We start from the raw sequence: 20,827 nt of genomic DNA, 5'->3' as shown, positions 1-20,827 counted from the left end.
TACTAAGCAAAATTTTGTTAGCAAGAAAGAAAATTAGCCAGAAATAACATATGTAAAAATGAATGAAATATGGTCAACAGCAGACCTGCAGACAATTTCATGTTATGTAAAGAAGACAGGAGTAAGAAAACATGACTGCTAAGTACAGGCCTTCTCCATGTATGTATGGAGAACTGGGCAATGATTTGAGGAGTTCAGATTGTTTAGAATCACCTCTCCAAGAAACTGCTCTCAGTTGCTCAAAGCTTTGGCAGTGCAAAAAGTGCAGCATTTTCCATCCTGCATACCTACATCTGGCATGCAAAATCCTGGCAGCTGCAGGAACCTTCTGCAAGATTCAGTTTCTGAGACAGTTTGTAAAAGATTAGCTTTGCCCACATTTAACTTCACTAAGATCTAATTAAATGCAGTTAAACGGGAGTTGGATTTTGGCAGGAGTTTTCTCTGGGGGTCAGAAAGATCAAGCTTAGAAATTTGGCTCAGTTAGAAGTTTTAGTGAAAGGAGGCTGAAGAGACAGCTTGGTTATGTGTCATATTGTTTTGCATCACCCCATCAGATGGAATCTGCAGATTTCAGAAAATGCCATCAATCCAGTTTCTAATTGCTAAGATTTAACAATAGGTCTGGAATTGCAAAGCTGGGCTGCCCATGAGCCTTGGCTGCTGATACTGCCCAGCCCTGCTCCCTCACCAAAGGCACATTTGCAGGTTTGGAAAATGTCATATAAACCTCCAACCATTCACAAATTGTCTGCAGTGCCTTTCTGGGGAAAACTAACATGGTGCTCTTCATTCCACACATTCACATCACTTTCCTTTCTTCAGTCCAACCTCCAGTTTTACATCTCCTGGAAGAGAAATGGCAAACCATGGCAGATGTGCCACGGAGAGTATGAGGAGAAACTGAGTGTGTGAGAGGCAGGAGCTGGGAAATGTGGCACCTCTGGAAAGATTTATGAAGGACAGCAACACTTAGACCCTATTAAATTCTGAATTTAGCAGCAGTCTGGAGTGTGTTTTATAAAGAAACAACATCCTGCTCATGAGTTATGAAGGACAGAACCTCCCAGCTCTCAAGCACTGCCTGACAGCATACATGAATATTGTTTATTAGTTTCTTATTACCTTCTATTTGGGAGAGAAAAATACAGTTTGGCACACTAGCCTTTGAGGATTGATGGTCCTTGTCTTAAGAGCCACAGTTCTCTTTGACACAGACAGGAAATAACTGAGAAAGAAACCAGCCACTGTTGGTTCTTCTCTAGAGCCTCTTTTATTTTGACTCAGCTGCTTACCTTTTGTAGAGGAGCTGCTGTCGGACTGACCTTGGAAGAAATCTGATCAGAGTGTGCTTTTTTAGTGGATCATTTAAAAAATCTTCCAGACCTTCCACCTAGAATTATTTTAGAAGTTAATCAAAATGCAAAACGGAACTATCCCCCCAAGTATAAAGCTTTGCTACCAGAATTGCCTACTAAAATATTTTCTAAGTAAACCTTACTGCTTTTGTAAAATGCTTAAACATTATTCTTGTTAATCAATAAGGCAGAGTATTCAGTGAGATTATAAAAAAGCTCTTGGCAAAATAGTAGATTAAAAATTTGCAGTATTACAGGGCTATGCATTTTTTTTTCAGTGAGCCTCTGAAAAGCAACTACTTTTTCTGTAAAAGACTGAAGTGTCTCCTCTCCTCTCCAGGGTCTAGTTTTGCTAAAACAGATTAAGGGAATATTTGTTCCAGCCTAGAGGTACAGCTGCCATCATCAGACATTGAAGGAAAACAAAAGAGCCCCTTACCTTGTAGCTGACTTGTACAATCTGAACAAAGACTGAGAGAGGCAAGCAGAGGAGGATGTCACTGACCAGAGCCCATCCAAAGCCAAACTCCCTGTGCACGGGCAGGGGAGGGATGTAACGCATCCAGGAGGAGTCATCCACGTACACTGCCAAAAGAACACAGCCTCAAAGCCAACACTCACACACCAAGAGTCTCTACACTGCCAAAAGAACACAGCCTCAGGCACACCAAAGCCACACTCACACCAAGAATCTCCACACTGCCAAAAGAACACAGCCTCAGGCACACCAAAGCCACACTCACACACCAAGAGCCTCTACACTGCCAACAGAACACAGCCTCAGACACACCAAAGGCAACACACCAAGAGTCTCCACACTACCAAAAGAACACAGCCTCAGACACACCAAAGGCAACACTCACACACCAAGAGTCTCTACACTGCCAAAAGAACACAGCCTCAGGCACACCAAAGCCAACACTCACACCAAGAGTCTCCACACTGCCAAAAGAACACAGCCTCAGACACACAGCCTCAGACACACCAAACCCACACTCACACACCAAGAGTCTCTACACTGCCAAAAGAACACAGCCTCAGGCACACCAAAGGCACACTCACACCAAGAGCCTCTACATTGCCAAAAGAACACAGCCTCAGGCACACCAAAGCCAACACTCACACCAAGAGCCTCTACACTGCCAAAAGAACACAGCCTCAGGCACACCAAACCCACACTCACACCAAGAGCCTCTACACTGCCAAAAGAACACAGCCTCAGGCACACCAAAGCCAACACACCAAGAGTCTCTACACTGCCAAAAGAACACAGCCTCAGGCACACCAAACCCACACTCACACCAAGAGCCTCTACACTGCCAAAAGAACACAGCCTCAGGCACACCAAAGCCAACACACCAAGAGTCTCTACACTGCCAAAAGAACACAGCCTCAGGCACACCAAAGCCAACACTCACACCAAGAGTCTCCACACTGCCAAAAGAACACAGCCTCAGGCCCACCAAACCCAACACACCAAGAGTCTCCACACTGCCAAAAGAACACAGCCTCAGGCACACCAAAGCCAACACTCACACCAAGAGCCTCTACATTGCCAAAAGAACACAGCCTCAGGCACACCAAACCCAACACTCACACACCAAGAGTGTCTACACTGCCAAAAGAACACAGCTTCAGGCACACCAAACCCAACACACCAAGAGTCTCTACACTGCCAAAAGAACACAGCCTCAAAGCCAACACTCACACACCAAGAGTCTCTACACTGCCAAAAGAACACAGCTTCAGGCACACCAAACCCAACACACCAAGAGTCTCTCTGCGACTGCTCAAGCACAACACAACTGGCAGGTCACAGCTGAAAATCCAAAATGGCCTGAAAATTCTCTAAACCCTTGATCTTCAAACCTTTCTGAAGTAGACTTTTATATGTTTTGCAGTGTTGAACCATGGTAAGGGCTGTAATTAAGTCAGGATGTGCCACTTCTTACCTGTTTGATTAGACAGATCTACTTCAGTCTCCTGTGCAGAGCTCTCAGGATTCACCACAGTTGTCACAATTTCTAAGGTCCCATCTGGTTGTGCTTCAATTACAGCTGCATTCTCATCCAGCCCTTTTGTTTTCTCACCATCATTTCCTCCTTTTTGCCGTGTTTCATTTAAAGGGTGTCCATAAATTAAGTACCAGAGGAACATGTGGACCATTCTTAAACGGGGCATTTTGGGAAGAAAGCCAAGAGAACGTCCAAGTCCTGGAACTGGGAGGGAAGATTAAAGACCAAATAGAAACAAAAAGAGGATTAGAGCAGGAGAAACAGCTCCCTGCACAAAAATAATATGAAGTAAAGTGGAAGAGAAGATGGGCAGTTGAAAGTAAAAGTAAATTACAAATAGTAAAGAAGTAGTAGTAAATACAAATGCTCCAGTTCACAATTGTAGAAACCACAAGCAGCTAAGAAAACATTGGATAAGTTAGACTGGTTTAATATAAATCCAATTTTATTTCTATAGGAGGAGAAAAAAATAATTTGCATCTTAGGAGACATCTGGACATTATTATTAATAATAAATGGGAAGGTGAAGGATGACAGAAACCCCAAAGCTGGCTGTACCTGTAACAGGATGATAGTTCTTTAGCTGTGCTATGGCCATTTTATCATCAGTTTTTCCTGCCCGACTATTATCAGCTTTGCATGAGCTTTCTTGTGCATTTCCTGAGTCAGGAACTGCCTCTTGTCCCTGGTTTTCCTCCTCACCACGCTCCTGGGATGTTGGTGTCTGGGGGACTTTAATCCTGTAGTAAAACCACACAGCACTTAGGTAAAAAAGGTGCAGAGCTCAATTCCTGTTCTTCCCTGACTTCAGGAGATATCAGCACCTCGCCTCAGCTTCGTGCTTCCATTTCTCTGTTGCTAAAGAACAGGTTGTTTGTTTGGCTTTTTTTTTTTTTGCTTACCTTGTGTTTATTTCCTCTGCATATTTTTGCATACCCTGGATAAGCCAAGCTCCCCCAGGCCATGCCAGACTTGCCTGTTTGCAGTGCTGGAGTTGGAGATGCGGAACCGCACCTGCTCGATGGCGCTTTTCACCAGGGGATCACTGGGACTCACTGAGGGGTGCACAACAAACTCCACCTGTCCACAGCAGCACAACACAAACAAAAGGTGTCTATGGAGATACTGGCTCTTAATCAGATACATAATCACCTGAGATTACCAGTTAATTAATTTCATTTTTGGATGAAAATTCCTGTTGCTACTTTGTATTAAACAAGAAGTCAAAGTACATGGTCTTCGTACCAATAACTGCTAATGACATTTCTACAGACCTTGGGGTTTGGGTTTTTAAAAGCTGAACTATGTGAGAAACAAGTACTTTGACTTGTAAATATTAGGCTGAGGGGGAAAAATGAAAAGTCAGAGCTCATTAGGGGAAAGGCCAAGCTAACACGTATTGCTGCTGAAAGCACACACACAATTCAGATTGGTGAGATTTCATATGTGCTCTACACTAATTATGCAGCAGGTCATTTTCAGTGCATTCAATTCTCTGCTTATGAGCACTTCACACTAGAGTAAGTGACAAGTCTCAGCTCTACAGCCACTGACTTCCATAAACCTCAGTAACACTAGGTTTTTGTTTTAAAATTAAAAATCACATTCTATAAATTTCAATTCAGAAGCTCACTGAGGATTTTTCACACACTCTTGGCTTTCAAAAGGGATTAAACAGATTTTTGGTGCAGCCTGGCAGTGCAGAGAAAGAACCATGAATCACAGAAGAGATAAGCAGCAGAATCTCTGGGAAGAGAGATTCAGAGACTTTGATCTCTGGCCTATTCCTTGGTCTCAATTATCTGCAGCCCAATAACAGAAAGCAGCGATCTGGCTCTCACAGTAGCTTAGTTTGACATGAAGCCTCTGGGTAGCTCCCCTGTGGGCTCTGCTACAAGAAGTGAAGTCAGCCATGCATTGCAGCAAAAAGGCCCAGGGCACAGTGAGAAGTGAGCTGAAGGCTGTGTCTGTGCTGTCACCTTTTTGCTGATGCCATCCTGGATGACCGTGGTGCGGTAGAGCCTGAGGAGCCCGTCCCGCGCCAGCCTCTGCACCAGCCGCACGATGGACTTCTTGCAGCACTTGGTGGAGACACCTTCTTGCTTCTCTTGATCCATCACCATCTTCTGAAGTCTGAAAGATGCCAAAGATACCTTGCATTCTAAGGCCAGCAATGTTCCAAATTGCCTAAGTGGTTGGTTAGAGGATGTGGGGTTAATGGCCATTTCTTTCCCTGCTCCCTCTTCCCTTTTGCTTGAGACAACTGGGAACTTTGCTTTGCATTTCAGCTCTATTTTCTTTGTACTCAATCTTTCCCTTGTTAGGGGAGAACTGCTGTTCTGATGACAGCAAATTCTCAATGCCTGATTCCCCTGTGCATGGCTACAGTGCAATTATGACTGCAGCCTCCCTAAGGTCAGGAGAACCTACAGCTTTTGTAGTGGGGATTTAACAAATGCAGTCAGTTCTTGCAGTTGTGAGCTCAGTTCAGCTTGAGGCAGAAAGGGTTTTATCAGTGGTTTCAGAGCACAGAAATGACTCCTGCATTCACAACATGGATACAGACACACATATCCCAACATGTGAAGCCAGCTCCCTTCTCCCTTCTTCCCTTGCCACAGTTGGCAGGGGTGTGCTCACACTTTACTATTCCCTGTCTGTTCCCATGCACTTTCCCACAAATGTCCCAGGCCCTAATTCCAGGCTCCTGGGGAATCAATTCTGAAAAAGACCTGGCACATAACAAGGGAATGAAGCAATAACTTAATGTACACACATACTTCAAGTGCCCCAAAAGATTACCACATCCTGGTAATTAACAAATGGAAGGCAAACACCAGTAAATATCCTTGGCAGAGAACTTCCACTGCTTCTGAGGAACCTGTGAGGAACCTGTTGGCAGCACTGAAGGGACAGCAGAGACCTGAAATAGCTTCCAAGCCTGTGCTTGGATGAGACTCAATCAATCACTGCTGAGGCTGGTGCCAGATGAGGCTCTAATTTTGTAACACTCTGCAATTAAACAAGGTGACAGAAGGTTTCAAAATTCTCAGACCAGAGGAGAGTGAGGCCATGATTTCTTACTTAATTCCTACAGCAAGCAACCCTGGGTATACTGACATGCCAGGATCTTCTGTGCTGACACAGAAGATGGATGGTGCAACACTATTTGTGACAACACAGCACTGCCAATTTAGGATCCAGCAGAGCACCAGAATTCCCATTTTTTTTTTGGAGATGAAATCTTAAAGGGCTGAAAGACATTATAACATTTAGGGAAGTATCTCCAGCTTAGATAAGGTGTTAGGAGAAGAGATATAACACCACATAAAACTGCACTGACAAGCAAACTTTGAGGGCCTTGCTAGGATGCCAGTGAGCAGCGACATGAAAACCTGAGTCTCTCCAGTCCATACAGAACAACACACGAACAAAGATGAGATAAAACTGATGCAGATGCAAGAATCCTGCAGCAGGGAAGGGCTGTACCTTACAGTGACTGGGGTCACAGTGATCCCAAGTTTGGCACACTGTGAATGGATAAAAAAGTTCTTTGATGTGTATTTATGAGACATGGAACAAAGGAAAGCACTCTTGTGTAACTATCTGCATGGACTATTGCTGCTTCCAAAGAGCTGATTAAGATTCAGCTGCCCTCTCCATCCTTACAGCAACGGTGCCAGCAGGGACAAGCCAAGGCAGAAGGAACAAGCCCCCAGTGCTCCCAGCACCCCAGAGAGGAGGCTCAGCCCTGGCTCACGTGAAGAGGCTCTCGATGAGGCGCAGGTTCCTCACGGCCTCCACGATGAGGTTGCGGCGTTTCAGCAGCCTGTAGGTCTCGTGGGGCCTCTCCAGCGCCGCCGCCTTGCAGCGCTTCTCCTTCCTGGGGCCACAGGGCTTCTGGGGACAGCACAGCACACACAAGGGGACATCAGCCAGCCTCTCTGCAGCTGAGCAATTCCCCATTTGACACCCTGATTTTTGAAGTTTTTCTAAGCTTTCTGCTGTTTACATTCTTGTAACGAACTTTCTCACACACTTGTTTCACATTCTTTTATGGAAGAGGAGTGTCACAGCCATCTTTTATAAAAAATCCTTTCCTTAGGATTTTTCCTCCTGAGAAGCTGAGAGGCCTCAGGAACAAAATGTAAACATTGATTATCTGCTGCTGTGGAATGCAGCAGGTGCATCTGGGATTGGCCCATGTTGGTTGTTTCTAATTAATGGCCAATCACAGTCAGCTGCTCGGACAGAGAGCTCGAGCCACAAGCCTTTGTTATCATTCTTTCTTTTTCTATTCTTAGCTAGCCTTCTGATGAAATCCTTTCTTCTATTCTTTTAGTATAGTTTTAACGTAATATATATAATAAAATATGATATATTTTATATATAATATATAAATATGATAATAATATATATCATAATATAATATATAATATTATATTATGATAATAATATATATCATAAAATAATAAATCAAGCCTTCTGAAACATGGAGTCAGATCCTCATCTCGTCCCTCATCCTAAGACCCCTGTGAACGCTGTCACAGAGGAGAAATTTGATGGACTGTTGGTTTGTGCAGTGTCATTGGAGAGGTGGCACTGTCACCCTCCAATCCACTGTCACTTTTGGAAATCTATAAATGTTGGAGTCAGAAATTAAACGTGCTCTTTTTACCTTGGAAGAACATGTCATGTTATTTCGTGTCCTATAGCGACACCCGTTTGGATGGATTTATTTATAATGAACTCCTCAGATGAAGATTGTCTCTTATCTCCACTTCCCAGGAAGGCAGACAGGGGATGATAAGCAGCCCTTGTGTGCTACATTAAGCTATGACATGCATTCAGTCAGCACACAATTTGGAGGGCACCAGGGAACTAACCCAGAACTGTATTTTGGACATCTACCCTCCTATCACCTGGAAAAATTTTCACTTATATCTACAATGCAGTGCAGCCAAAATATGAATGTACTTTGAAATTAATTTTAAAAAATCCCCAAATAATTTGATAAATAAATACAAAAACTCTACTTTGAGGATTTGCTATAAGAGTACAAAACTTGCTCAGGCAGCTGTATCAACAAGAAGATATTAAGACATGTGATCTTACCTTAGGATCTTCAAGTCTGACTTCCTCCACCTCAGCCACATCTCCATCTTCATCCGTGGGATGAGCACAGGTAGAAACACTGGACTCCTGCTTTAGAGTTCCCAAAGTAGAACTATCCCCTGAAATGTTGTCTGGGAGCTCCTCAGGATCTTCAAGAATTTGAGGGGAAGGCTGCTTCTTTCCCTGAGACTTCCCAGCTGCTGGCTTTGAGCCTGGTTTGAGAACAAAAAGCTTTGTAATTGTTCTGCTCTCCCTGCTCAGCTTTCTCTCTAAGAGGCATTCTCCCATCTACCCAGGAAGCTGCACTTAAAAGCATTCTGCTGCACTTTTCATACATTCTGCCCTGCTGGAAGCAGTGGTTGGACCATGAAAGACTGCATTCAGCCTCCAAAAGTTAAGCTAAAAAAAAAAAGTGAACTCTCTGTCATCAAATAATTCTCTCCACCCAGAAACCTTTTCGCAGCTTGGAAAGTCATGAAGGGCTTATCCAGAAACTGCTGTCTGAAGAAAGGAGAGTTTCTGTCTCAAAGATTCTCAAGCTCTGTCAGAAACATGACTCTTCTGACTCAAAGCAGAATAAGAATTTAATACTACTCCAAAGATAATCTATATAGAAAAACAGAGATCTCCTCTCTTACATTGGAGTTTATCAGAGAAGCTGTAGGAATATCTAAATAGGTTTAAAAAATTAAGTAAAAAACCCTCCCACTATATTTTTTTAAATATGTCCCCCACAGGCTGGTAGCTTTCACATTAACATGTTCCAAATAACTGAAGAACAAGCTGAGGTGACTTCTGGGGTCAAGATATTTTTGTTACAAAATACTCAGGTGAGTAAGGCTATGGGTGAAGTCATCCCAGCCTTGAATATCCAAGGAGCAGAGTGTGTGAGCTCAGGGAAAAGGGGAGACATGGCATGGGGTCAGGAGAGGCAGCACAAACACTACTGGGACACAGACAGCAGGCCACACTTCAGCCCTGACAGTCTCCAGAGGTTACCACATTTGGTGTTTCAAACCAGAACAATTTGGGGGCAAAGCAGGGAAATAACCAAACAGGCTTAAAAATAAATATGTGGCCAAAAGCCATAATGGAAGCTAATAACATGTTATTTGTTCTTTAATGAAATGACCCATAAGAAAAATGCAGGTTGCTCTCCAGATTTGCAAATCACAAATTACCTTTGGCTGGTGTTGTCTGCTGGACATCATCTTGGACATGGGATTTCACTGGAGAAGCAGAGTTGGCTTTTTGAGCTTTTCCTCTCTTCTTCCTGTCCTTCCCTTCTTCCTCATGGTCAGACTCTGAGGCCACAGCCTCCTCTTCTGCAGGAGATGCCTCTTCCACAGGTGGGGAATCCTCTGGCACCAGAGCCAAAGTAACTGTAGCCAGCTGCTCACTCCTGGCCTTCTCCCTCTCAAACTGCCGGTTCAAATCACTCTCCTCTGCAAAAATGTAGGAAATGTATTTTGTTGTCCTTTGCCGACCTTCATCCTCCATAAAACCCTGAGGAAACAGTTGGAATGTTATTTTACCACCTTGCTTCTCCATTCTATCAGTGTTCTCCAGCATCAACAGAGGGAAAATGTTCTCAGTGTTATTCCCCACCCATCAAAAGATATAATATTATTTTTTTTAAGTAACAAAAATGTCCCTAACCTTCCTGTAGAGAAATCAAAAGGAATTCTGTGCTTGAAAAATAAACAAATCTACATTACCAGTGCATTAGAATGAAACTCCTACGGTATGTGGGATGGAGAAAAGTCCGAGGAAGAACAAACTGTGTGTATTCAGAGTGGAAATCAATTTTTTTCAGAACAAAAATGTTTGTGAAATAAGGGCACTGCAGCTCCCTGAGTGACTCAGACTTCAGTGGAAGTCTGCCCTGTCTGCTCCAGCAGGGATCTACAAACTCACACACTCCACTAATCAATAAGGGAAGATTTCATTTTCACAGCTGACTGGGGGAAAATATGTTAGATATTCCAATGGTTTATACAGCTTGTTTTTAACTCCACAGAACATTCTATTAAATGACAAGATTTTTCAAAAAAAATTCCCCATTGAGGGAAGATGGCAATTATCCTGCCTTTGTGGAAAGGGACTATTGGGCATGCAAGACATGACATCTGGATTTGTCTAGTGAAATAAAAAACCACTGAAATATCTGGAAATAAGAAGTGTAATCATAACTCCTAGAGAAGTAACTGTTTTGCTGCGAATTTCCTGGTATTTTCAAAAGGGAAGTAGATTAATGATCTTACATGGACAGAGGGTCTTTGAGAAGATTCTTCAGTGCTCTGATTAGAGCAGGTTGCAATCCTAATACTGAAACCCTTGCCTTACACACTTTTCCTCAAATGAATTAATTCTCTTTTCAATCTTACCAGGACTCTCCCACTGTCATTCTCAAATCTCTGCTGTTTCTAATGTTTAAGATTAACAATGTTATTCCCAAAATAACCAAAATTGTACCTTCAGTTTCAAAAAGTATCTGAATTATTTTATTTTAGCCTTACCTTGACAACTTTGTACCTCTCCAGAAGACGACAGAGCATCCTGGCTTCCAGCTTCCCCACATTCATAGCCAGGCGAAGTTCAGCCTGAGAAATACCTTTGGTTCCTCTACTTTCAACTGTTGCAGAAAGGAAAACAAGAAACAAATATCTCAGGGAAAGAATCTGACTGAATTTTATATATATATCTACTTCTATGTACATTAATATTTCCCTGAACAACACTATATGCCAGAATATTAAATTTAAGATTCCCCACTAACTAAAGACAGTTTTACAGACACATAAAATATTCAGCCAAATACTGTCATAAAGCACAATTTTACATGAAGCAGTGCCCAGCAGAATGAGGTATGGAGGTGACAGCTACAAATTAGAAGCACGGATGATTTTTCTTCCCTGGCAGCTTTCCACAGTTAGATATTAATTTCTCCATTTGGAAAGGAAAAGAGATAGGAGAATAATGAACACTGTTTGCTTCATCTTTTCTCATCCCTTCAAAACATCCTGTTTCTGCTGGGTAGTTGCTAAGCTTCCAGGAAGGGCTAACAGGTGGCAGCATCTCCAGTCTAATCTGGATTTAAAGCTCATTTTGCTATGAAAAAATGGCACTTTCTGATACAAAAGCAACCAGAATGTAAAAAAAGCAACCAGAATGTAAAACCACTTGCAATATACACATTTCTTTTATACTACAAGGAGTAAGGAGGTAATGGGAAAAGTCTTCAGATGTCTTAAATCACCTACTTAACTGATAAGCCTGGGTGAGCATATCCCTTTCACAAACAATATCCACAGGCTGAACAACTTTTGTGATGATCTCTTCATCATCATCATGATAATCTTCCATTTTTTTCCGAAATTCCTTCAGCAGTTTAAGGCAACGGACCATGACATCAGTCCCTGTGAAAAATGAGTGTTAGTAACAACTTCTAACAAAGTGCAGGGGGTGTGCACTGCTTCAAACAATTTGACTTTTTTCTCAACATGAAGAAGTAGCAGTGCAATGGGGAACAAATGATTAAAGAGAGCTGGGTATTTCTAGGAAAGGTTTGCAACAGCTTTGTATGAATCTTTGCATGAATCCCTTTGTATGAATCTTTGCATTAATCCCTTTGCATGAATCCCTTCGTATGAATCTTTGCATGAATCCCTTTGTATGAATCCCTTCGTATGAATCTTTGTATGAATCCCTTTGTATGAATCTTTGCATGAATCCCTTTGTATGAATCTTTGTATGAATCTTTGTATGAATCCCTTTGTATGAATCTTTGTATGAATCTTTGTATGAATCTTTGCATGAATCCCTTTGTATGAATCTTTGTATGAATCCCTTTGTATGAATCTTTGTATGAATCCCTTTGCATGAATCCCTTTGTATGAATCTTTGCATGAATCCCTTTGTATGAATCTTTGCATGAATCCCTTTGTATGAATCTTTGCATGAATCCCTTTGTATGAATCTTTGTATGAATCTTTGTATGAATCCCTTTGCATAAATCCCTTTGTATGAATCTTTGCATGAATCCCTTTGTATGAATCTTTGTATGAATCCCTTTGTATGAATCTTTGCATGAATCCCTTTGTATGAATCTTTGTATCAATCTGGCAATCAGGTGAATTTTTGAGGTGCTCCAAACCTTCACATCTGTGCCAATGCTAGGACTGTCCAGGGGGAGAAACTTTCACAGCATAAATAAATCAACGGAGGGATTAAGTGCTGATGCCCAGAATTACAGCTGGAGAACACTTATTTGACTGGGAGATCACTCACTGGGTATTAACCCTTTCCTTTTTACAAGGACAGAACACACTGCTGCCCACCAGCCACAAGATTCTTGTTGACTTAATTCCACATCTTAGCTTGTTCCTGTCCATCAGCTGTGCTGTGCTAACTCTCCACTCACTGGGACCTCCCAGCAAAGGGCAGAGTGAGGACAGATGGCTGCAGGAGAGCTGAGCTCCTGCTCTCCTCAGTGTCACTGAGCTCCTGCTGGACCCTTCACAGCAGTGGTAACTCAAACTGGGTTACTGGACACTGCCACTCTGCAAATTGCAGTGGTTCAGGAGCTGCAGCAGCAGCCAGTTCATCCTGCAGCACTGGGGAGAACATCTCCAGCCATTCCTCTGCTCTGTGAAAAGGCCAAGTGAAGGCTTTAGCTGGAATCACTAAGGTTTCAGCTGATGAAACTGATGATTTTATCTTGTGTTTATGTATCTGAGCAGTTGCTGATGCCCAGCTGACACAAAGTTAACCCACTGTCACTTCACCATGTGACTGTGATCCAGCCCACATGATTCCATTATTTTCCCTCAAGCTGAATCCTTTCCCTAGGATGCTGCTTAGGATTTAAGTGCTGACATTTTGGTAGGGTTGCAAGCACTGTTATTACATCCTTTGTATTTCTACAGCCCATTAATTTTCACTGGAAGCAGTATTTGAAAAAACAAACAAACAAAAAAACTCCTCATAGAAAAGAAATCCCCCAAAACAAACCAGTTCCTTTTCCTTTAGCTCCTGCTGCCCAATAATGTTCTTCCCATAGCAGATGCTCTGGCTTCATCCTCAGTGTGTCCCACATATTTCTATCTTCTTTCCTGTGTAACTCCAGAGATTAAACTATCTTGATCTCTGCTGAAAATCAGCTATTATTAATTCATCCTCCTTTAATACCTAGTATTTTTAAGGCATTTTTGTGGATTTCCAGCTTTTACATCTGTAAGATGGAATTATCATTCAAGTGAAAGATTCATCAAGTGGCATTTTTCCCAACAAATTTAAGCAGTAAATGCAGCTGCTGTTTTGCCCATCTCTGACAGAGCATAAAACACCAGGTTTGTAAGTGGACTTGTATTTTCTTGTCTTCTAAGTAAATGCCTTAATTGCAAGTTAAATGCTTTTACTACTGCCTATAAACTGGTTTTAGGAAGGTTGTCTGGTCTTTTGGGTGCTATTTCCAAGTGTTTGCAGCTCATTAGAACACCCCTGAAAGACCTGGGTCATTTCTCTCTCAGCCATGTTTGATGCTGTACCTGCTTTTGGACTCTGCTTCTCTTTGTTCAGAATACACTTTCCCTACAGAGAATTTCCTTTCCCCAGACTTAAAAGATTTGAAGGAATTTGTTTTATTGACAGCCTTAATCCAACTCCATGTAATCAGCATTCTTTTTTGTCTTCTGGAATTTTTCATGGTTTTATTTGCTCTTTCACTTGCTCCTTTAAGATCACTCCTATTCACAAAGACTATGTAATTTGCAATGTTTAGTTCATATCAGATTTGTTTTTCTCACAAACAGTTCATTATATCTCTAAAACAGACACTTCATCTTTCAAAACTATTTTCTTTTTAACCCTGCAAATCTGCCTCTTAGGATTTTCTGTGATTAAGGATTTGGTTTAGATTTCCTTCAAGAATTGTATTAATTCCACGGGAGGTACTATCCTTCCTCATACTTTCCATTATTATTTCTTGTGCTTTTTTCCCCATGCAAGTTTTATCTGTATCTTTTCCTGAGAACAGTTGCTTTCTTTTGTTCCCTTCCCTCATGCAATCCTGCTCTTTGTCTCTCCACTACATGTTTGGAAATTATCAGCAGTTCCTGTGAACCAATTAAGTTGGCATTCAAAGCTGGTTATGCATTAAACCAGCCCTCAGCAGACTGTGGTTTTTTGGGATAGCAATTTTGGGTATCTCACTTACCTCAACCCTGTTATCAGCTCAGCTGGTGAGATAATAATGCCAAGGGTGTGGGTTTGACCCCTGTATAGCCCATTCACTTAAGAGTTGGGCTCAATGGTCCTTGGAGGTCACTTCAAACTCAGAATATTCTGTGTTCTGTGAATTCCAAGTGCTGTAAATCCTTACTTGCATAATTTGATAGGAAACTTTTCAGAGCAGCTTTGCATTCTCATGACTTTCAGGAAAAGTCATAACCAAGAATGGTCTGGTTTTTAACTTATTTCATACTGACCCTTCTTTTCAACATTAAGTTTTTGTATTTTTTGGTCAAGTTTATTGATTTGTCATTTAATTTCAACATGAAAGTTGAAGTTTTGTTCCTACTCTGTATTGGCCTGAGCAGCCTTACCAGGTCCCAAGACCACAGCATACATTGATATCCAACAAACTTGATGGTATTCACTCCTTAAAAAACTGTAACAACTGCTTAATTCAAGTGGGCTGCAGCATTTTAACTTCAGTAGCACACTTATCTACATGATTGCATGGACAGATTTTTTACTTACACCTCTTTTAATTTAAGATATGAAGCTCATAGATAGAATGGCATCAATGTAATCACACAACAAAAGAGTAAAACCAAGACCTTTCTTTGTCTTGCAGGGTCCTCCATTGGGATTTATGTCTTGCAAGGGGACAGACACAACCTTGGCCAGGCCAGCATTCATCATGTACTGATAGAGACGTTTGAAGGTTCTCTCACAAAGGCCCTGATGCAAAGAGAAATGACAAAAGTCACTGCAGCCCAAAAGCTTCACCTGCTGCTGACTGGTATCAAAGGCATTCACACTACCTGCTCTTACAACACCATATTTTGGGGTAGGATATCCACAAGAAACTTCAAAGCCTTCTAGTGCAGAACCTGAGATATTCCTGAGTGTGTTGTACCCCTCCAGCTCTGCCACCCACACAAACAGCAGAAGTGGAAAAGTAAGAACTGCATGATGACATCCACTGACAAAACTGGCTGTGCTTAGAACAGAACTGCTTCCCTATGACAAACAACACCAGCAGCTTGATCTGGTGGGTTTTTAAGATCCTTCTTTTGCTATCCTAGTCCAGAATTTTGAGCAACTTTTGAAGCAGGTAATATGAATGAGTGCCTTTGATACTCAGCATCTAGATTCTACTGAGTGAGAACGTGAAAGAGAAATGAATCTCACCAATTCTTCCCTCAAGTTTCCTAATGTTTCCATCTGGTTTGAACGAGTACTTAGCATACTTGAGAGCTTCTCCATCAGAATATCATATTTGCTCCTCCTAACCAAAAAAGAGAATTATTTTGCATGTAAGTATGCATATAACTTCATAAACATGAGTTGTAGCTTTAGAAACTGTCAGTCACTAGAGAAAGTATGCTAAATGTTCTAAGATTGGTTTAGGAATTCTAGTTTTCTTTTCCTCCTGTGAATAGCACATGAGATAATTTGTCTCTAAGAAAAGACCTCAAAGAGGAAACAATGACTAAGCCCAAGCTGTTATTTCACTGGCAACCCACAGAAGCACAAGTTCTAATCATAAACAAGATAGGAAAACAAACCAAGAAATCTACTAGAAATGTGTTTAAGTGAAAGCAGTCAAAATGAACAGAATGATTAGTGCTACAAAAAGAAGAGTTGTATTTATGCAGGCAGGTGACAGACACTAGAAGAACCTGTTGTTTACAGCTCCAAGACAAGTGTTAAGGTGTCCGACATTTGGAAAAGGAGTTAATAAACGGGAAAGCATCAAATGCCAGAAACTTTGATGGTTCTGTGACAACAGAACAATCCCTCATCACAGTAAAAGGTCAAAGAGTGCCCAGGAGAGCCTTAAAGCATACCTATCCACATGGAAGCGAGTCAGGAGCAGCAGAATTGAGTACTGCTGCGCTCCGCTCGGCAGCCGGATGACGTGGGACTGCATCGTTATCAGACCGCTCCTGTCCAATACCCTCCTGTGGTAATGCAGCTTGCCAGCATCCACCCTAAAGAAAAGATGGCTAGATATCTATGGGAATAGGAACTTCTGCAAATAATTCTAATTATCCACTATCCACAATGCTTTATCTATATTACCTATAGCCTTAATGACATGTGCTAATTTTCAAAGTGACAACTCGAAGTTAGGAAGTTTACAATTAAGAAAACCTGTGAAATCTATTTTCATAGTTAATCCAATTAAACAGAGAAATACCTCTGAGCCCTTAGGCACAGAGTGTCATGACATGGTTTGATGAGGGGTTTGAATCAGCAGTGTATCCCCATGCCCTCCTTTTCCATCCTTTCTTTCTAATTCGTGGCTATGCTGCAGTCACTGCCCTTCTTGGAACAGCTCTGGGATTCATCTCCCTCCTTGGAGAGCTGGTTTGGGCCACCAAACTGACAGAACAGCACCCATAAAAGTTTTCCCCATCATCTTAGTTACCTACAAGAGCTCCCTAAGTGGCAAAAACCAGCACCAGGTGGTGTATAAGCTAAAACCCACCCATGTCCTAAAAGCAGTGAACCCTTAGAGAAATGCTGATATTCTCCAGAACTTCAGGACACATTCAGAAGTTCTCTAAGAAGGTGTGTAATGCTCCTCCATTAGCAAAATACATGGTCTAGTTTGGGAGCTGGTAGCTCAGGCTCCCTCTCAATGGAGGAGATGTCACACAGGGAAATGCTGTGGACAAAAGGTGGCTGTCCAAGAATTCCTTCAGAACGTGGGTAAGATACTTAGACAGCAGTTTAGAAAAGGAAATGCAAATAATTTTTCCATCCCAAATTTGAAGAAAAAGTTATTTAGAATAAACAGGAACTTTCACAATAGAAACCCATTTGGTGTATTGACCCACCAGACAAATTTCTGGCTCTCTGTGAAAATACCAGGAAAGGCAATGAACTCAAGGATGAGACGAGCACAGTTCTACCAAACCAAGCACTCCTGGTAGTAAGCATAAAGCACTACAACATGGATGAGAGTTCAAATATTGACAGGAATACTTAAAAACAACCTTGGGCTTAATTCTCAGAGCAAGACAGAGACTTACTTGAAAGCCCCACTGTGCAGGTCCCTCTGCAGCTCTCCCTGCCAGCGAGCTCGGCCCAGACGCTCCAGGATGCAGTAGGAAAAGTCAGGGAGTTTCAGGTCAGGGTCCCCCTCCCAGCCTATCAAAGCTCTGTAACGCTGCTCCTGGGAAGCAACAATGACTAATTTCTCTCCCCATCTAAGAAACAGAAGGAAAAGTAATGTCTTATTATTGGCTCCATAAAAACAGAGAGGTTTTTCTCTCCACAAACACCATTCTTGATATAATCTGGACAAACTGAGCAAGGACTAAATTTTAGAACTTAGAAGTATCTTAATGCTATATATAAGGATTACAGGATATAAGATATAAGGATTTCACTCACTTTTCAACAGCTTCTTTGTAAGTATAACAAGGCTGCAAATCCTTCTTCCTTATTTGATCAGTGATGTCTACTCTCTCCTTAAAATACTGGCAGGAACCTTGTATGCCATCTTTGTTATCCAAAATCATGTGGATAGGATAAATATCATCTGAAGAAACCGGATCTCTTTTGGTTTCCAATATTCCTGTCTCAAGGTCTATTTCTTCATATCTGAAATAAAACCAAAGAGCTAATATTTAACCAAGCAAGGAGAAATACAAGACGGTCAGAGACAATGCTGATTCCTCTAGGAATTATCTTGGAAAAATGAAGCTCCTTTGAAACCTCCAAACTGGAAAAATATGAAGAGCAGAGCTGTACTCCTCAAGCATGACCAAACCTTTTCAGCATGCAGAATGCAGTAGGAGGGAGATGCACTATTTAATCTTTGAAAAGTCAAAGATGTAGTGGGGATAAGATAAACATATAGTTCACAGATAAGGAAAATGACAGGTACATCCACCCTGCTCACCAGGACTTACAAATTTTGCCTGTACCTAGGTAGCATGCAGTCATTTGAATGGAAATCAGGCCAGGACTCATATACAGGTCTCTTAAATCATAGAATCATCAAAATTGGAAGAGACCTCTAAGATTATCACCAGCACTACCACTGTGACCCCTAAAACCCATCAACCAGCACCAGATTTTAAACACCTCCAGGCGTGGTGCCTCCACCACCTCCCTGGGCAACCTATTCCAATGTTTAACCCCCCGAAGAGTGCAAATTCTTTGTATAACACCTAAAGAGCGGCTCAGAGCCACCCTCGGCCCTGCCTGCTGTCACCGGCTACCGAGGGGCTGCTGCAGCAAAGCCTGGGCGAGAACAGCAACCGGGCCGGGTTTAGCCGGCAGTGAGTCCGGGTTTAGCCCCTCAACCAAGCCAGGTTTAGCCCGGTAATCGGGCCGGGTTTAGCCTCTCAACCACGCCGGGTTTAGCCCGGCGACCAGCCCCGGGTTTTGCCCGGTAATCGGGCCGGGTTTAGCCCGGCAACCAAGTCCATGTTTCGCCCAGCAACCAGTCCCGGGTTCTCCGACAGGAAGGGGCTGGGGCCGCTCGGTCGCTGCCCTCACCGGTCGTGCAGGCGGAGCGGCGGGCGCGGCCGGGGCAGGAGGTAGAAGCGCACGTCGGGCTGGGCGCTGAGCGCGGCCCAGAGCAGCTGCTGCGTGTCGGGCTCCAGCGGCAGCGGGAAGGGCGGCGAGCGGGCGGCCAGGCGCTGCCAGAGCGCGGCCGCGGTGATGCCGTCCAGCCCCTCCAGGGCCACCTCGTCCAGCAGCGCCCACAGCGGCTCCATGGCCTCCATCCCCGCCGCCGCCGCTTCCGGGCCCGCGGCGCGCAGGAACTGACGGCGGCCAGGCGCGACCGTCGCCAGGGAGACCGAGCAACAGGCCCGGCCCGCGCTGCCGGGGGTTGTGTCTGCCGGGGGGCCGTGACCGGGGGCCGTGAAGGGGTCCGTGTCTGCCCGGGGGCCGTGAAGGGGTCCGTGTCTGCCCGGGGGCCGTATCTGCCCCGGGCCGTGTCTGTCCGGGGGCCGTGTTTGCTCGGGGTCAGTGTCTGCCCGGGGGCCGTGTCCAGGGTCAGTGTCTGTCCGGGCTCGTGTCTGCTCGGGGGCTGTGTCCGGGGTCCGTGTTTGTCCGGGTTGAGCGTCTGGGGTCCGTGTCTGTCCAGGGTCAGGGTATGCTCGGGGTCAGTGTCCGTGGTCCGTGTCCAGGGACTCTGTCGCGGGATCTGCGTCCGTCCGGGGTCTCTTTCCCCGGTCCGTATCCGTCCGGGAGCTCTGTCCGGGAGTCAGTGTCCGTCCCGGGACCGTGCCCACCTGGGGTCTCTCTCCGGTGTCAGTGTCCATCTGGGGCCTCTGTCCCGGGTCCGTGGCCGTCCTGGGGCTCTGTCCGAGGTCAGTGTCCTCCCAGGGCCTCTGTCTGGTGGCTCTGTCCTGGGTCTGTGTCCGTTTCCATCCTGGGGCTGTGCCCAGGGCTCTGTCCCGGCTCCGTGTCCACCTCGGGCTGTGTCCGGGGATCTGTCCCGGGTCCATCTGGGGCTGTGTCCGGGGCTCTGTCCCGGCTCCGTGTCCATTTGAGGGTTCTGTCCTGGGCGTGTGTCCAGTCGGGGCTGTGTCCGGGGCTCTGTCCCAGGTCCATCTGGGGCTGTGTCCGGGCTCTGTCCCGGCTCCTTGTCCGTCCGGGGCTATGTCCGGGGTCTGTCCTGGGTCCGTGTCCATCCTGGAGCTGTTCCCGGGGCTCTCTCCCGGTTCCGTGTCCATCTGGGGCTGTGTCCAGGCTCTATCCCGGGTCCGTGTCCGTCCGGGTCTGTGTCCGGGGTCTGTCCCGGCTCCGTGTCCATCTGTCCCGGTTCTGTGTCCATCTGAGGCTGTGTCTGGGGCTCTGTCCCGGCTCCGTGTCCATCCGGGGCTGTGCCCGGGGCTCCCCCGAGGCGGGCCCGGGCTCTGGCAGAGCTGCCCCGCGGTCGGTCCGAGACAAAACACGCGCTTCTCTCTTTGGTACAGAGCTCAGCGAAGCGTGCTGCTGGCACATCCAAACTTCGGGCACTGTAAGAGCACACCCTGGCACAACTTGCGGCAGCGGTGTGGTGAGGATTGCTGCAAAAATTCAGGTTTCCTGAATGGCAAGCCAGGTAAAATCTTTAATTAAACACTTCAAATAGATACA

The 20,827-nt window shown here is 44.3% G+C and overlaps 2 protein-coding genes across 17 annotated transcripts in view; one reads left to right on the top strand and one right to left on the bottom strand.

Annotated features, from left to right (window-relative positions):
• GTF3C1 (general transcription factor IIIC subunit 1) overlaps positions 1–19,501 on the bottom strand; it is a 42,869-nt gene extending 23,368 nt beyond the window's left edge. Inside the window, exons 1-17 of the mRNA XM_077186761.1 lie at positions 19,235–19,501; positions 18,122–18,331; positions 17,758–17,934; positions 16,567–16,710; positions 15,908–16,004; positions 15,331–15,454; positions 11,752–11,907; positions 11,008–11,123; positions 9,670–9,994; positions 8,489–8,700; positions 7,134–7,273; positions 5,353–5,506; positions 4,350–4,453; positions 3,932–4,113; positions 3,311–3,577; positions 1,798–1,943; positions 1,296–1,393 (exon numbers count right to left, since the gene is read on the bottom strand). Coding sequence (XP_077042876.1) covers positions 1,296–1,393; positions 1,798–1,943; positions 3,311–3,577; positions 3,932–4,113; positions 4,350–4,453; positions 5,353–5,506; positions 7,134–7,273; positions 8,489–8,700; positions 9,670–9,994; positions 11,008–11,123; positions 11,752–11,907; positions 15,331–15,454; positions 15,908–16,004; positions 16,567–16,710; positions 17,758–17,934; positions 18,122–18,331; positions 19,235–19,464 — 2,882 coding nt within the window. The 5' untranslated portion in view covers positions 19,465–19,501. The remainder of the gene's footprint in view (positions 1–1,295; positions 1,394–1,797; positions 1,944–3,310; positions 3,578–3,931; positions 4,114–4,349; positions 4,454–5,352; positions 5,507–7,133; positions 7,274–8,488; positions 8,701–9,669; positions 9,995–11,007; positions 11,124–11,751; positions 11,908–15,330; positions 15,455–15,907; positions 16,005–16,566; positions 16,711–17,757; positions 17,935–18,121; positions 18,332–19,234) is intronic.
• Positions 19,490–20,827, top strand: part of KATNIP (katanin interacting protein) — a 56,890-nt gene continuing 55,552 nt past the window's right edge. For 4 of the 16 annotated variants that reach the window (XM_077186768.1, XM_077186770.1, XM_077186767.1 and 1 more), the window contains exons 1-2: positions 19,519–19,707; positions 20,665–20,792. The gene's annotated coding sequence lies outside the window, so the exon portion shown is untranslated. Of the gene's footprint in view, positions 19,738–20,664; positions 20,793–20,827 lie in introns of all 16 variants that reach the window. The other 12 variants (XM_077186776.1, XM_077186772.1, XM_077186771.1 and 9 more) reach the window with 7 other exon arrangements.

The sequence above is a fragment of the Agelaius phoeniceus genome, chromosome 16 (genome assembly GCF_051311805.1).
Source record: "Agelaius phoeniceus isolate bAgePho1 chromosome 16, bAgePho1.hap1, whole genome shotgun sequence".
Taxonomy (NCBI): Eukaryota; Metazoa; Chordata; class Aves; order Passeriformes; family Icteridae; genus Agelaius; species Agelaius phoeniceus.
Note: the sequence above shows the minus strand (reverse complement) of the source record. Positions and strands in the feature narration are given on the sequence as shown.